The sequence below is a fragment of the Ornithorhynchus anatinus genome, chromosome 3 (assembly GCF_004115215.2).
Source record: "Ornithorhynchus anatinus isolate Pmale09 chromosome 3, mOrnAna1.pri.v4, whole genome shotgun sequence".
Taxonomy (NCBI): Eukaryota; Metazoa; Chordata; class Mammalia; order Monotremata; family Ornithorhynchidae; genus Ornithorhynchus; species Ornithorhynchus anatinus.
This window is the reverse complement of record NC_041730.1, coordinates 50,583,576-50,599,531: the sequence shown is the minus strand read 5'-3', so window position 1 is coordinate 50,599,531 and position 15,956 is coordinate 50,583,576. Positions and strand designations below refer to the sequence as shown.

General features: G+C 50.8%; 1 protein-coding gene across 1 annotated transcript in view; it reads left to right on the top strand.

The window, feature by feature from the left end:
* Positions 1 to 15,956, top strand: part of DNAI1 (dynein axonemal intermediate chain 1) — a 187,565-nt gene that overhangs the window by 9,669 nt on the left and 161,940 nt on the right. Inside the window, exons 2-4 of the mRNA XM_029060226.2 lie at positions 8,967 to 9,005; positions 11,682 to 11,780; positions 13,337 to 13,417. Coding sequence (XP_028916059.1) covers positions 8,967 to 9,005; positions 11,682 to 11,780; positions 13,337 to 13,417 — 219 coding nt within the window. The remainder of the gene's footprint in view (positions 1 to 8,966; positions 9,006 to 11,681; positions 11,781 to 13,336; positions 13,418 to 15,956) is intronic.

The window sequence follows — 15,956 nt, the reverse complement described above, 5'->3', positions numbered from 1 at the left end:
GTAAATGGATAAATTCCGTTTAACCAGCGGGCGGGTGTGTTCGCTTGCGCTTCTTCGGAAATATTACAGGATGAAGAGATTGGAGACCTGTTCTCCGTGGGTCTGCAGGCTCTACTGGGACTGTCCATTCGTTCATTCATTCGACTGTATTTATTGAGCTCCTACTGTGCGCAAAGCACATGGGAGAGGTTCCATCTATGCCTTCCTTTCCAGCTGGTTCCCCACCCCGACCCTCCTTCAGATCCTAGACCCGCCAGGTTGAGGGTTTTCATATGTGAGGGTCGGGCATGGTGCCGTCTCCCTGCTGTGGCACCCTCTTACCTGTCGCCACCGCGCCACAGCTTGAAATGATCGGCCCAGGTGGTGCTGGGATATTTTGGTTCAGATATTTTGGCCGGCCCCTACGGAATAATCTGATTTCTCTATAGGCTGTGCTCTGAATTGTCAGGGGTGACGTTTAGATGGGACCCAAATCACCCAGAATATACCCAGGGCCCCATTTTTTGGTGGTGTTTTTGTTTGGTTTTCAAAAGCGTAAAAATAATTTACTAGGAACTCAAAGTAGGTCTGGAAATTAGGTAAAAGGACCCGCAAGTGCAGCAGTGTGGCCTCGGGAACGGAGCACGGGCTGGGGAGTCGGGAGGACCCGAATTCTAATCCCGGCTCCACCACTTGTCTGCTGTGGGACCTTGGGCAAATCACTTCACTTCTCCGTACCTCAGTCACCTCATCAATAAATTGGGGATTAAGACTGTGAGCTCCATGTGGGGCAGGGACTGTGTCCAACCCAATCGGTTCGTATCTACGCCAGTGCTTAGATCAGTGTTTGCCACGTAGTAAGCGCTTAACAAACACTTAACACAAACAAATACATTTACTAGCGACAGATCTTTATCGTTTATCTGGGGATTTAATTCCTGTTCTACCTCTTCCTTAGACTGTGAGCCCCATGTGGGACAGAGGCTATGACCTGATTATTTAGGATGTACTCCAGTACTAAGAGAAATGCTTGGCACACACTAAGCCTTTAATAAATACCACAATCTTTATTATTTTTAGACTTTTTTACGGGATTATTTAAGCCCTTACCATGTGTGAAACACTGTTCTAAGTGCCGGGGTGAAACCGATTAATTAGGTGGGTCACAGTCCCTGGCCTGCATAGGGCTCACAGTCCAAGGAGGAGGGAGAACAGGAGAACTGAGGCAGAGAAAAACACGGCCAGGTGGATAGAACCCGGACCTGGGAGTCAGAAGGACCTGGATCTAATCCCGGCTCCGCCACTTGTCCGCTGTGTGACCTTGGGCAGGTCACATCACTTCCCTGGGCCTCAGCTACCTCATCTGTAAAGTGGGAATTGAGAGTGTGAGCCCCACGTGGGAGAGGGACTCTTTCCAACCTGATTTGCTTGTATCCACCCCAGCGCTTAGAACTGGCACAGAGTAAGCGCTTAACAAACACCACAGTTATTTTTAAATGTCTTTCTCAAGGTCACCCAGGAAGCAGTCGACGGAGCCGAGATTACTCGTTCATGCAATAGGTCGTGTTTATTGAGTGCTGACTGCGTGCAGAGCACTGTACTAAGCACTTGGGGAAGTACAGCCCAACAATAAACAGTGGACAATCCCCGTCCACGACGAGCTCACGGTCTAGGTCCTCTGACTCCCAGGCCTGAGCTCTTTCCAGTAGGCCGTGCTGCTTCTCAGACTTAGTTCCGCAGAACCCGGTTGAAGACATAGCCGGATCTCCATTGGAGGAGGGAATGAGGCCAGAAGGAGCTCAAGGAGAGAGAGAGGAAGCTTCTTCTGGCATTACCTTCTTCTTGGGAACTGCATTTCCCAGAGGAGATGAGCATGAGACTCAGGCAGAACTCTTCAATTCAAGAGAAGGGCTTCGGGTGGCCTTCTTCTTCCTGGCTTCCGGCTAACATTCGCAGCCAGGTGAGGGGGCTTTCCGCCTCCTCCCCGTGATAAAGCCTCGTGTCATTAGGCCCGTGACGGCTCTGAATTTCTAAAATTTCTGCTTTTGTAAGAAAGTTGTCTGTTCACGGTTTATAAGTGTGGTCTTTGTTAAGCGCTTGCTATGCGTCAAACCCCGTTCTGAACCCTGGGGTAGGTACCAGTTAATTAGGCCGGACACAGTCCCCATCCCGCATGGGGCTCGCAGTCTCAGAAGGAGGGAGAAGAAGTATGCAATCCCCATTTTACAGATGAGGAAACTTGGGGCATTGAGGAGTGAAGTGACTTGCCTAAGGTCCCGCGGCAAACATTTGGCGGAACAGTTGGCAGAGTTGGGATTAGAACCCGGGTCCTCTGTTCCCAGGCCCATGCTCTTTCCACTAGGCACACTGCTTCTTTATACTTCCGGAAGATTGACTGAACCCTCCCTTTCCCTCCTGCGGCTACTTAGGCTACGAGCCCCATGTGGGCCAGGGACTGTGTCCGACCTGATGAGCTTGTATCTTCCGCAGTGCCGAGTACAGTGCTTGGCACGTAGTAAGAGCTGAACAAATGCCACAATTATCACGCTTAGGTCTCTTGGACTTTCCCCTTGCCCCGTGTATTAAAACGAAATCACTCTGTCTTAAACGACCGTGGTGTTTAACGCGGATGAGTCGAACGATGATCTCTCCCTGCCTCCTCCATCAACCTTGGTAGATCTGCTTTGACTGTTTGCCATGTGGATTACGATTAGGACCTTGATCCGAGACACTTTAAATAGCTCAGAGGCTAACGGAGTTAAAACAGCCATAAGCCCTTGAGTCACCGAACTGTTGGGTTCCCCGATAGCTCTTTTCTTTGGGTCGAGGACTCGGGATTTCACGAGGTCCGGGGACCGCGTACTAAATCCTGTGACTTCTTCAGGCCCTATCTGCTCACTTCCTCTCCTCCCTGAGGTCAAAGTTCTTCCGCCCTTTGCAGCATCCCCAGGAGCTCCTGAGACATCATCCAGCTGAGCCCAGACTCCTCGGGAAATGGCCACCCGTGTCGACCCCAGGGTCTCCCGGCTCTTCAGATGAAACTTCGGAGGTCTTTAATCTCTCTGTCCGGAATGATTTGGGGCGGGCAGTGACCTAGCCGCGGCAAAACAGCCCGACTGCTTCCCTAGCAGTGACCTCTTGGATCCATCGGTTGTCCTGGCAACCATCATTAGCCTTCTGCTGCTGCCCCCATCGACATTCCCACCTCCCCTAGCTTCCTAGGAACTCCCTCCTCAGACAAGGAGGAGAATTAAAATCACATTTCTTTTGTGAGGGAGGAAGTTATACCTTTAAATCCAGACTTACATTAACATGTAAGCACCTTTTATGCGGGGAATGTGTCTTGTGTTCTTATTGTATCTTTCAAGACCTTAGCACGTACTGTGCTGTACCTAAAAGTCACTCAGTAATAATAATAATAATAATGATTATGGTATTTGCTAAGCATTTACTATGTGCCAGGCTCTGGGGTGGATCCACGCAAATCAGGTTAGACAGAGTCCCTGTTCCGCGTGGGGCTCACGGTCTCAATCTCCATTTTCCAGACGAGGTAGCTGAGGCCTGGAGAAGTGAAGTGACTTGCCCGAGGTCACACGGCGGACAAGTGGCAGAGCGCGGGGATCAGAACCCACGACCTTCTGACTCCCAGGCCCGTTGCTCTATCCACGACGCCGTGCTGCTTCCCAGTAAACACCATTACTGCATTACCACCACACAGCATTTTAAAAAAGCCTCAATCAGTGGTGTTTGTTTAGTGCTTACTGTGTGAGAGCACTGTACTAAATGCTTAGGAGACTACAATATAACGATAGAACAGAATTGGTAGACATATTCCCTGCCCACAGTGAGAGCGCAATCTAGAGAACAGTTCCACTGTATCAAGGACATCATTTGCTCAACTTTTGCCAGGGTCTTTTAGTGGTATCCATTAAGTGCTTACTACGTGTCAAGCACTGTTCTAAGCGCTTGGGTCGTTACAAGACCATCAGATCAGACACGGTCCCTGTCCCACATGGGCCTCACGGTCCAAGTGTTGAACGCCCATCTTACAGTGGAGGAAACTAGAGAAGTTAAGTGACTCGCCCGAGGTCGCACGGCAGGCGAGTGGCCGAGGCAGGATGAGAACCCAGGCCCTCTGGCTCCCTGGCCCAAGCTCTTTCCACTAGGGCTTACTTGCTTCTAGCTGTCCTCTGAATGAAGATAGGAATGTAGAGGTTAGGACTCTTCAGCCTGAAAGGACACAGACTGAGAGGAGACATGACTGAAGTCTGCACAATCAGGAAAGCTGTGAACAGGACAAATATTGAATTACCGATCGCCAAATCTCAACACCAGCAGGGCACCCGTTGGAGCGTGAAGTCGGTGGGTTCAAAATCAACCGAGAACATTTCTTCCCAGAGTGGGTGGAAAGCGTATAGCCTCGTTTCCCACAGGAAACTGAGCAGGCAAAATAGATCAGCAATTTAAAGAGGAGTCTGGATAAATCCATAGATAAACGGGATACAGTGTTCTCTAGAGAGGATGGTCGGGATGTAGAAGAAAAAATTAAGGTGTTCTCTCCCTGTTCCCATCCCAAACATTTTCAACATGAGACTTCCAATAGGTTCAGTCCACTGCTGGGAGAATTTTCCTGCAAAATGCGACAAGAAGCCTGGAATTGGTAGAAGAATTTACTTATACACCTCCGGGAATCTGTTCCAACTCAACTGGCTCCGAGCATCATCCAGAGTCCTAGAGACGGTCATTTAAGGAGTGCTGTCTGCTCTTGCCTTCACCGAATCGGCCGGACTCTATGGGCTAGCGGGGGTCTGGAACTTCCTTTCCCTTCATATCCGACAGTCCACCACTCTCTCCGCCTTCAAAACCCTCTTAAAATCCCGTCTCCTCCAAGAGGGCCTTCCCTGACGCCATTTCCCCTCTCCCGCTTTGCATTCCCTCTTCCCCGCTTGTAATTTATTTTATTATCTGCCTCTCCCTGTGGACTGTGAGCTCCTCCTTGACAGCGTTCGTCTTTACCAACTCTGTTGTACTGTACTTTCTCAAACGCTTAGTACAGTGCTCTTCACTCAGTGCTCAAGAAATACCACTGATTGATTGCTTGGCTGAGGAGAGGAGTGGTTTTTGAAAGTGAAAGTTTGCCTTGGCCTGCTCAGAAGAGTTCTTGAGAACTAACTGAAGTTTCAGTTCGATCGCGGGCTTCGTCTGTGACCTTGGGCGAGTTCACCGAAGTCACTTAGAGTCACCGAAACTCAAGACTTAAGCTCACTGTGGACAGGGAACGTGTCTGTTTACTGTTCTCTCCAAAGCGCTTAGAACAGTGCTCTGCACCCAGAAAGTGCTCAATAAATACGATTGAATGAATGAAGTGAATGAACTTAATCATCTTGGGCCTCCTCTTCCTCATCTTTAAAGTAGGGCTAAGATAGATCGTCAGCCTCATCTGGGATGGGCTCTGTGCCCTATCTGGTAACCCCCAAAGCTTGACCCATAAATGCCATGAGAAAAAAGAAACCAAGTGATTCTGAAACATCCATGTGCTACAGAACTCGGGTTGGGAGGGCGTATGGTCCACTGGGATAGAACCTGGGTATGGAGCCAGGAGAACTGGATTTTAGACTAGCCTGTTGTGTGACTTTAGGTAGGTTTCATAACTGCTCTTTTTCCTCACCCATAAAATGAGAATAATATCGGTCTTTCTCCACCAAATAAAATAATCGACTCCCTTTTGGAGAAAGAAAAGGGCTCCACCAAACTCAAAGTATCATTATTATCGGCATTCCTACGAGTGGCCTCAACCTACCTCCGAGGAGAAGGAAAATATGGTATCGCTCCATGAATGAAGGCAGTGTGGTCTAGTGGAAAGAGCATGGGTTTAGGAGTCAGGAGACTTGGTTCTAGGCCCAGCTCTGACCCAGAGCAAGTTATTTAACATCTATGGACCTCAGTTGCCTCATCTATATCATGGGGATAAGATAGGTTGAGAATCCTTCTGGGACCGGGATTATGTTTTAACTGGTAACTTGTACCTTCCCCAAGGTTTAACACTTAGTAAAGATTTCAGTTTGCTTCACCTGGCCTGTCGGCTTTAGTGATCTCTCTGGTTTAAGCCACTGTAAGCCCGTGATTAGACTGTAAGCCCGTCAAACGGCAGGGACTGTCTCTGTCTGTTGCCGACTTGTTCATTCCAAGCGCTTAGTACAGTGCTCTGCACGTAGTAAGCGCTCAATAAATACTATTGAATTGAATTGAACGTTTATTTTCCACCTCTTCGTGCCTAGTCTTCTCCAGCGGCCATCCCAGCCATTGCAAGCCTGCGTGGGGACGCAGCTGTGAGGAGAGCAGCGCTCTCGTTGTGAGCTCGTTGTGCGCGAGGGATGTGTCTCCCAACTCTCTCCCAAGCGTTTAGTTCAGTGCTAGGTACAGCGCAAGTATTCAACAGATACCGTTGATCGACTCAGGGAAAGGAATGGCTACTTTTCCTTTGGCTTCCCGTTCAGCCCACTGACTGTTAATACAGTAGATTAATGAGAACCGGTAAATTACGGTAGCACCAGCTACAGAGGACTGTACTAAAGTGCTGGCTAGGATGCAGTCGCCTGTATCAGTGTTGAGTGAACTTTGCGTGTTGGATACCATTACGCTTTTATAGGGTGCTAATTAAATTATGCACAACTGCCAGAAACAGTTACACTCCAACCGCCTTGGTAATTCTTTCACTGCCAGATAAATGCTTCTAAAGACACATTTTTGCAGGGCAAGGGGGAGAGAATCTCGTTTCCTCTTTCTCATTTAAAGCCGGCAGCTCAAACTTTGACGGCGTCTAAAACTCTGGCGATCTGTTTTAAATCCCATTGCCCGTCACGTTAACCTTCAGAGTTATTCTTTTAAGGCAAAGAATCCTTTAAAACACAAGTCTCGTGGTTATTGCTTTAAGACAGCCCAGCAGAAGCGCCCGAATCATGGTCCCACTGGGTGGCTGCTCCCCATGGCTGGGAATTCTATTCCCTGTCCTAAATCATCATCATCACCATGAAGATTAGAGGCTGGGGGTTCAGTCCGTGCTGACTAGACGGCCACCAGGATATCACTGCCCCCAATCCCCAAGGATTTATCTAATCCTCGAGAAGCAGTTTCCCAGTGGATAGAGCACAGGCCTGGGAGTCTGAAGGATCTGGATTCTAATCCCAGCTCTGTCAGTTGTCTGAGGTGTGACCTTGGGCAAGTCACTTCACTTCTCTGGACCTCAGGTACCTCATCTGTAAAATGGGGATTAAGTGTGGGACATGGACAGTGTCCAACCCGATTCGCTTCCGCTGATTCTGTGGTATTGTACTCTCCCGTGCACTTAACAACGTAACAGACACGTTCCCTGCCCACAGAGAGCTTACGGTCTAGAGGGGACCGGCGCTTAGTACAGTACCTGGCAACGTAGGAAGCGCTTAATAAATACTAAAGAAAAATTTTAAAATCATTATTGAGCCTGTTTTAAATTTCAAATGGCTTCTTCTAGCATCTCTTTTCTGTATTAAGCCTAGTGAACTCCTCAGTTGGTGAGCAATCAATCAATCAGTGGTATTTACTGAGTGCTTACTCTGTGCAGAGCACCACACTAAGCACTTGGGCAAGTACAGTACAACAGAATTAGACATGGATCCTGCCCATAATGAGTTTACTAGAGAGAATCCAGATATTGGGGCACTAAGGAACCTCAAGACCTAGTAACCAGGACCTAGCATCTGGATTACTATTTGGTTTGCAGTTTTAAAGGCCTGATCACGGCAGGGATCACGGCCGAGTTGGCCAACCCTGTTATGTACGGAGAAGCAGTGTGGCCCGATGGCTAGAGCCTGGGGTCCTCCTGACTAATCCCGGCTTGCCCCGTATCCCGGCTGCTGTCTCAAGTTGGGCAAGTGACTTCACTCCTCTGTGCCTCAGTTACCTCGTCTGTAATACGGGGATTAAGATGGCGAGCCCCGTGTGAGACGGGGACCGTGGCCAACCTGATTAGCTTCTATCTACCCCAGCGCTCAGCAGAGTACCTCACACATAATCAGCGCTTAACATATACCAAAAAACAAACTGTACTCTCCTAAGCACGTAGCAGAGTGGTCTGCACACGGTAAGCACTCAACAGAAACCGCTGATGGATTGATCATCTTTGACATCGGTTAGCCATCGTCCAAACCTAGAAATGGGGCCAACTCGGAAGTTGAGAACACTCCTTGGGTCGGCTCGCCAGAGAGGTGCTGGGCACCACGTCAGTGTCCCTGACACCAAACATCTGTGGCGAGCCCACGACCAGCTGCCTAGTTAGTGACTGTTTGTGACCCCACCACCGACGACCAGGGAGAGACTTTGCAAAGGCACCGATGGGCTTTGCTTTACTTGAGGGCGGGTGATTGCGGGCCTCGGGGGAGACCGAGCACGGAGGGAGACGGGGCTTTCTGTTCTACCCGGTAACGGGCCCGGACCAACCAGTGACGGCCACGTAGGGCCACGGCTACCGTGCTGAGGCAGATAAAAGGCCGTTGCTTTGAAGCATCCAGTCTCTCTGGAGGCTCAGAGGGAAGCATCTGTAGCAGAAGTCGCAGAAGCATCGGCAGGAAGGGCCCCTTTGACCACAGGCTGGTATTGGACCCTTGGAGGAGTGAGCGAGTGGCTGTTTGTGTCACTCCCTTGCCCGCTGGTAAAACTAAATGAAAAGACTTTCCACACTAACCTTGCAGATCAGAGGTGTAGCTTGACTTCCACTACGTGTCACCGAGGCTCCCCGGGGCCAGGAAGGGCCTGGTTGGTACGAACCGGGAGCTCGCGAAAACATTCCCTTTGACTGAATTGAGAAACTCTTATCCTCTAGAGTGTTAATTTTTTCATTCAGATTTTAAGTGTCTCTTGTCAAAGTCTCAGGGCACTAGGAAAATGGAATGATTTCTTAAATGATTACCCCATTGAGTTTGATTCATTTTCTGTTTCTACTTTTTCCTCAGAGTTTTTCCACAGGACCGGGCAAGAGCTCCCGCAAAAGGGTAAGTGACCCAACCTCTCTGAGCACCCAAAACTTTGTAAGATTCTTTATACCCTACCCGAGAAAGGTAAAATCTATGTCAGTTGAATAATGACAGGCACTGCATTTCGAGTGATGTTTAGATCGATTTAACAATTAAGTGTTGTGTTGATTTTCCAGTTAACAAAGGGGATTCGATTTGGCAGACTGGAGGATAAAAATTCGGGAAGCGGCATGGCCTAGTGGACAGAGCACGGGCCTGGGAGTCAGAAAGACCTGCGTTCTAATACTGACTCCGTTATTTGTCTGCTGTGTGACCTTGGGCTTAACTTTCAGCGCCTCAGTTACCTCATCGTTAAAATGGGATGGAAACTGCGAGCCCCATATGGGACATGGACTCTGTCCAACCTGATTATCATGTATCTACCTCAGTGCTTGGCACACAGTAGGTGCTTAACAAATACCGTAAAAAATTCGAATTCCAATACATTTAAGGTACATCATGAGGTTGAAAGATCAGGGCTCTTTAGGAACAGGGCAGATTCCCCAACCTGACCTGAGGTCCTACCTTGGGGGGCAGAGCCATGGCGGGATTGTAGTCTTCTGATCACTCAGTGGTACTGGGATGGGAAGACACGTTGGGATAGACGCTATGAGGCTTTGGGGAGCGTTCCAAGTCCTGGGATTAGTTAGCACGGCGGCTCTTTGCCCTCGCGGCGGGGCGAGGGGTGGGCAGACAGACGGACGGACGGAGCGCTTAGGTGCTTAGTTTACGGTCCTCCCTTCGGTTTGCCCCCCAGTGAATGGTGAGGGTGCTGACTGACACCCTCCTCCCCTCCCGCCCCCAGTGAAATATCTCCAGGCTGTACGACTCGAGGAGTGGAGATCGAGGTGAAGAGTGGAAACTCTGGTACTTCTTACAGTTCCAGGCTCAGCATCGTTCCCTCTGATCTGGAATAAAGCTGACTGGGTACAGTGAGCTGAGCTCCTGTGGGGACAGCCTGCAATTTCTTTGTTCTCTTTCACACTTTTGAGTTATAAATAAAGCCTGATTGATCGATGGATTGATGCAGATGTCCCGGGGCTGAGCGCCAGCAACTCCAGCACGAATTAAGTATCTGTGAGAGAGCTGAGCATTGTCAGGGACAGTGTAACGAAAAATGATGGCCAATGGCCCCCAGAGGCAGAGGGGAGAGGGAGAGCAGGAGTGTCCACAACAGATCACCTGTCAGTCTCAGCCAGGGTCTTTCATCAGGAGGGGCAGATGGAGAGCTGAATCTCCAGAAAACCATGCCCCCCCCCGTCTCCCGCCCCAAGGGTCTGGCTCACTCATACCCCACTCAGACCACCCACCCTGTGCCATTCTGAGCGGGGAATTGAACCCTGCGAGGGAGTCCGACCATTTCACAGAGGGGAGAACACTCCTCGCATTGAGCAGAGGGAAGGGCATCCTCCCCGACTCTGGAGCCGCCTCTTCGTAGTTGGGGCGAGTGGAGGAAGGTGGGGGTGCTGTCAATAGGAGCAAGGGCAGGAGCAGAGATAGGGCTAGGGCAGGGACAGGACCGAGGGCATGGCAGGGGCAGGGGCCAGGGCAGAGGCGGGCTTAGGGCAGGACGAGTGCAGGAGCGGGGACAGGAGCGGGGGCCTGTATTTTCCAGTGTTTAATAAATACTAGTATGACAGTATCTGTTTATTTGTCTGTTTATTGTTATATTGTCCTCTTCCAAGCCCGTAGTGGAGTGCTCTGCACACGGTAAGCGCTCAATGCAAATGATTGAATGAATTGAATGAATGACTGGATTAACTCTTTCAATCGTATTTAAGCGCTTGGAAAGTACAATTCCACGATAAAGAGAGACAAGCCCTGCCCACACCGGGCTTACGCAGTTACTACTATTTTCTTCTCCTCTCTCTTGCTGTCTCCCGTCCCTTCTTTCCTTTCCTCTCCCCTACTCTCTCCCATGCCCACTGGCAGCAATACCTATTGCTGTGAAGTAGCCATACAACACCGTGATGTAATAATAATAATAATAATAATAATAATAATAATGATGATGGTATTTGTGAAGCGCTTACTAGGTGCCAAGCACGATTCAAAGCAATGAGTAGATACAAGGTAATCAGGTTGTCCCACGTGGGGCTCACAGTCTTAATCCCCATTTGACAGATGAGGACAGAGAAGTTAAGTGACTCTCCCGAAGTCACACAGCTGACAAGTGGCAGAGCGGGGATTAGAACCCACGACCTGTGGCTCCCAAGCCCGTGGTCTTTCCACTAAGCCACGTCGCTTCTAATGTGATTCTTCTACCTGAGTGTTTGAAAGAGTTTGTATTAAAAAGATAGGTGGCCCAAATCCGAACTCCAAAAGGCAATCGGAGGGCATCTCTGCTCCTGGGGACAGTTGAGAAAGAAGTGAAAGGTTTTACTGTAATATCGTGCTAAAGTTTACAGTTCACTCTGAAGCAAGATGGAGAATGAGTGTCAGAGTGAGGAAGGAAAGGGGGATTTTGGTGTTGGGTCGGCTAAGAAGTGGCTATCGGTGCCCTTTCTGAGAGTCTTGGCTGACCTGAGCCGCCCAGGCCAGGCTAAGAGCCAGTGCCGTCCTGGGGGTGAGTGGGCAAAGGTCAAGCTGCAGTCCAGGCTGGGGAGGAGTGTTGACCTCAGTGACCAGAACCGTCTTCTGCGGTCCCTGGAGCAGGATGACGATGTCGGGACGGAAGTAGGCGAAGGAACAGAGGAGTGGACTCAGTCCAGAACGCTGCTAAAACCCCTAGACCAACTGGAGCTGACCGAAGCTGTGAGTAAATCCTCCCACTGTGGCCTGCCGTCCGGCTCACCCCCTTCGCTTTCTTCCGGGCCCCTACCCAGCCTTCTGTAGTCCATGCTGAGACCAGTGGATCCTTTAGGGGTGCCATGCTCTCCCCTGAACCGCCCCACGGCATCTGGCATTTCTTGCAGCCTTTCTCGCAGATTTCTTTCTCGCAGATTATGATCCTCGGGACCGGCCCGTTTTTTTCTGGCATTAAGAGGGGGAGGAGAACTGCCTCTGTTGGCTCAGTAGGGGAGCCGGGGGGTTTTTCCCATTGGGGAGGCTGAGTCCAAGCCACTCACCTCGCTGGAATCAACCAGTGGAATCTGCCAATCCATTTCTCTGGATGGGCTACCTTCTGGGCAAGCCTCCCTGCCCCCAGCTGGGAGCCCAGAGCTCTGGGTTTCTCCAGGAACTCTGCCTTCCCCACAGATCCCTTTCACGACTGAAACGGGAATCGTTCCTTGTCGGTGTTCAACTTCCAAGTTCTCGGCATCATCATCGGAGCCAAAGAGAACTTCACTGTGAGAGCCAAATTTAAAGTGGGGTCTCTCTGATGCGAAGAGGATCTAGAAGATATCTCTGTTTTTCCCAGAAGGAGTGTGGAGTCGCTGGCTGCTGCCGCTCAGCAGAAGCCCAGTGGTGCGGGGAGCTGGGGCCGGAGCTGGGCTGCTAGGTGGTTGGGTGGCTGGGGATGGGGAGGGCAAATTGGGGAGAGGGGTTTCTTCATTCTCCGATTCTAACTCTGAGAGAGAGTCACGTTTCTCGGAGTCTCAAACGAACCTTCCCACACCTTGGAGAAAGGGAAGAACCACCTCTGACTCGTGTCTCGTGCATTTCATAGGCCATCACTGGGGCCCCCTCCCGCGAAGGCGGTCTTTACGCCTGGTGGCCTCAGTCAGAGAAGCACTGCGGCCTAGTGGAAAGAGCACAGGATTCTAATCCCCGCTCCTGTGTGACCTTGGGCAAATCACTTCACTTCTCTGCCCTCAGTCGCCTCATCTGTAAATTGGGAATTCAGTCCTCCTCCTTCTGACTCAGACTGGGAGCCCTGTGGGGGACAGGGACCGACCTGATTATCTTGTATCTACCCAGCACTCAGAACAGTGCTTAACACTAAGTAAGTGCTTAACGTACCAGAAAATAGAGATCTCCGGATTGTTCTGTGGACACAACTCAAGCGACTTCTCTTTGCTAAGGTGGAAACAGTGAGCCTTGTCCCGTCAGATAAGACAGGCCTGTGGACCCTCTCTTTCTGAGAGTGAAGAGGTCCAGATATCCGGGTTGTTCTGTGGACACAACTAAATCGACTCCTCTTTGCTAAGGTGGAACGAGCGAGCCTTGCCGAGTCAGTTAAGACAGACCCGTGGACCCTCTGTTTCTGAGAGTGAAGAAATCCGGTTTTATAAGTACTGAAGCTGGGGCTCAGAAACTGGGCAGATATGAATAGCCCAACCTGTATCTCTTTTTTATATCATCCACCCCAAGCCTTCCATTGAGGTGGAAGAGAATTCCATTCGTGACTTGGCGTTTCCATTTGATAGGAATTAAAAGAGGAATTCACCCGAATCTTGACAGCAAATAACCCACATGCCCCTCAGAACATCGTGAGGTACAACTTCAAAGTAAGTGACCCCGGCTCTGTCACCTTAGGCACGGGGGCTGCTCTGGGGGAGGGGAAAGTTGGCAATGGGGCAGGGTGAGGAGATGGTGGGGAGGGCAGATTTGAATTGGGGAAATTGGAACCTGTTTTTGGGTTCCTCTCTGGTGGAAGCGTGTGGGGCAGGTTAGAGAAAGTAATGTGACAAATCATCAGGGAGAACACGCCAAAGAACCAGCAAACCTGTCGTGAGCTGCGGCTGATCGACTTCTGAGGGTTAGGTTTGAAATAGTAGGGCCTGGTCTGCTTCTTCTGGGGGCTGGCCGCCGGAGTGCTCATATTTCATCTTAGGGATCCTGGCCCGGTTCCACGAGCCCAAGAGGAGGGACCACCCGCCGAGGCTTAATGACGATAAGTCCAAATTAACAAAAAGAAACTCCTCTCATCCAGTGTCCGGGAAAGACTTGGAATTTGTTCTCACGGGAGGTTGTGCGGGCAAAAAAAAAAAAACGGTCAGAAGGCTTCAGAGATGTCCAGCAGGCCGATCGGCATGCTTCTTCCAGGAATGGAAGAGCAACGTGGCCTAGTGGACAGAGCACGGGCCTCGGAGTCAGGAGGACCTGAGTTCTAATCCCCGCTCCACCCGTCTGCCGGGTGACACCGGGCAAGTCACTTAAATTCTCTGTGCCTCAGTTACCGCGTCTGTAAAGCGGAGATTGAAACTGTGAGCCCCACATGGGACAGGGACTGTGTCCAACCCCATTTGTTTGTATGCACCCCAGCGCTTGGCACATAGGGCTTAACAAATGCCATAATTACTATTATTGTTGTTATCAGCACCCCGGCATTTAGTACGGTGCCCGAAGTGTAGTAAGCACCTAACTAATGTCATAAAAAAGGAGAAGGATCTGGCACCTATGTCGGAGACTGAATCCTGCGATGGATAGATCGCTTCACCTGTCTGATCCAGTAACGGCCCCGACGGTCCCCTGCCTTTCCGGCCAGAGGTGCCTCGTAGCCATTTAAAGGGACCCCGCTTCCACGTCCCTCTCCTAAACTCAGGCACCGCAGTTCCCGGCCGTCGGCGTAATAGTGGCAGAGCGGTGCTGACGGTGATGTGGCTGGAAGAGAAGACTCAAGTTCTAGCTCTCCTCCTTGCGTACCTCCCAACCAAACTGAGAACGATGGGGGTGGGCGGGAGTGAGGAAAGCCCACTCCTCCTTTAGTGGTCGGGTTGTGGTAATGGAGAAACCTGGAAACCCCGGGGCACCTTCTGAGAAGCTGGATGATTACACCGAGGACCCCCCCCCCCCCCGGGCCACGGCTCCCTAATCCCTGGCAGAGGAGGGTGAGACCCGTTAGCTGTTCTTGGAAGCCTCGTCCATATCGTTTTCCAGCAATAATAATGATAATTGTGGTATTTGTTAAGCGTCTCCACTGTACTAAGCACTGGGATGGATACAAACAAATGAAGTTGGACACAAGCCCTTGTGGGGCTCACCGTCTCGGATGAGGTAACTGAGGAGAAAGAGAGTGAAGTGACTTGCCCGAGTGAGGAAAGGCTCGGTTTGGAAAAGTCAACAGGAAGGGCATTCCCAACAGGAGGATAGTGTAAGCAGTGATTGGGAGGCAGGAGACTCGAAGACAGGGATGGTGAGAAGGTAAGGTGGGTGTTGAGAGGAGAGGAGACACCCACCCCTCGAGAACAAATATACGGAAAACTCTCCTAGCGAGGAACGTCAGGTGAAGCTCTGAGCACCCATGTAGTTCAAGGGTCAAAATTCAGACCCCTCCTGGCCGAAATGAGTTGCCTCCCAGCTGAAAGACTCAGAGTTGTTCAAAACTGGTCTCCAATTTTCCAGCTCCGATAGAGAGGTGACTCTTGCCCGTCCGCTGCTCCAGAACGGGCAGGAGAAACGACAGAAAGGACTCGGTCAGTTTGGCTCCACCCCCGGGGGGGTCCCACCTGGAGGACCTAGAGGGGGGCTTGGTGATCAAATAGATCTATTTCCGGGCTTTGGAGAGGAAAGGAGTGGAGAAGATAGGATTCCACCACAGACTCCAAACTGAGCGACCTCTGGAAGAGAATCCCCTGCTGGGAGAAGCACGCAGAGGAGTGCATGAATGGAGAGATGAGAGATGCGTTTATGGTTTAAGGTTCACACCTGGAAAAGAACTCCAGTACGCCCCAGCGGAAGCCTAGTTGTTAAAATCATTCCAAGAAAGATATCCCTCTCGAGACCTCCCTGCCGACCAATCTGCCCGACTTCTGCTCTGCGTTCCCGATTTAGAACCTCTCTGAGGCTGGCCCCCAGAGGGGTGGGGCGGATAGTTTGAAATCTCCGGAGAACGAAGATATTCCAAGTCCCGCGAGGGGAATTTTGGCCTTTTGCCTCCTCGGGGTGACGGGGAGACAACCGAGGACCCCGACCCGTTCGTCCGTTCGTTCTCTCCCCCGGGGATCCCACCAGGCGGGCTTCCGAGGCCACTCCCCAACGTCTGGGAGGAGGCCAGAGTGAAACTATCGCAGCTAACTCACAGCCGTGGTTATTCAAACCCAGTCA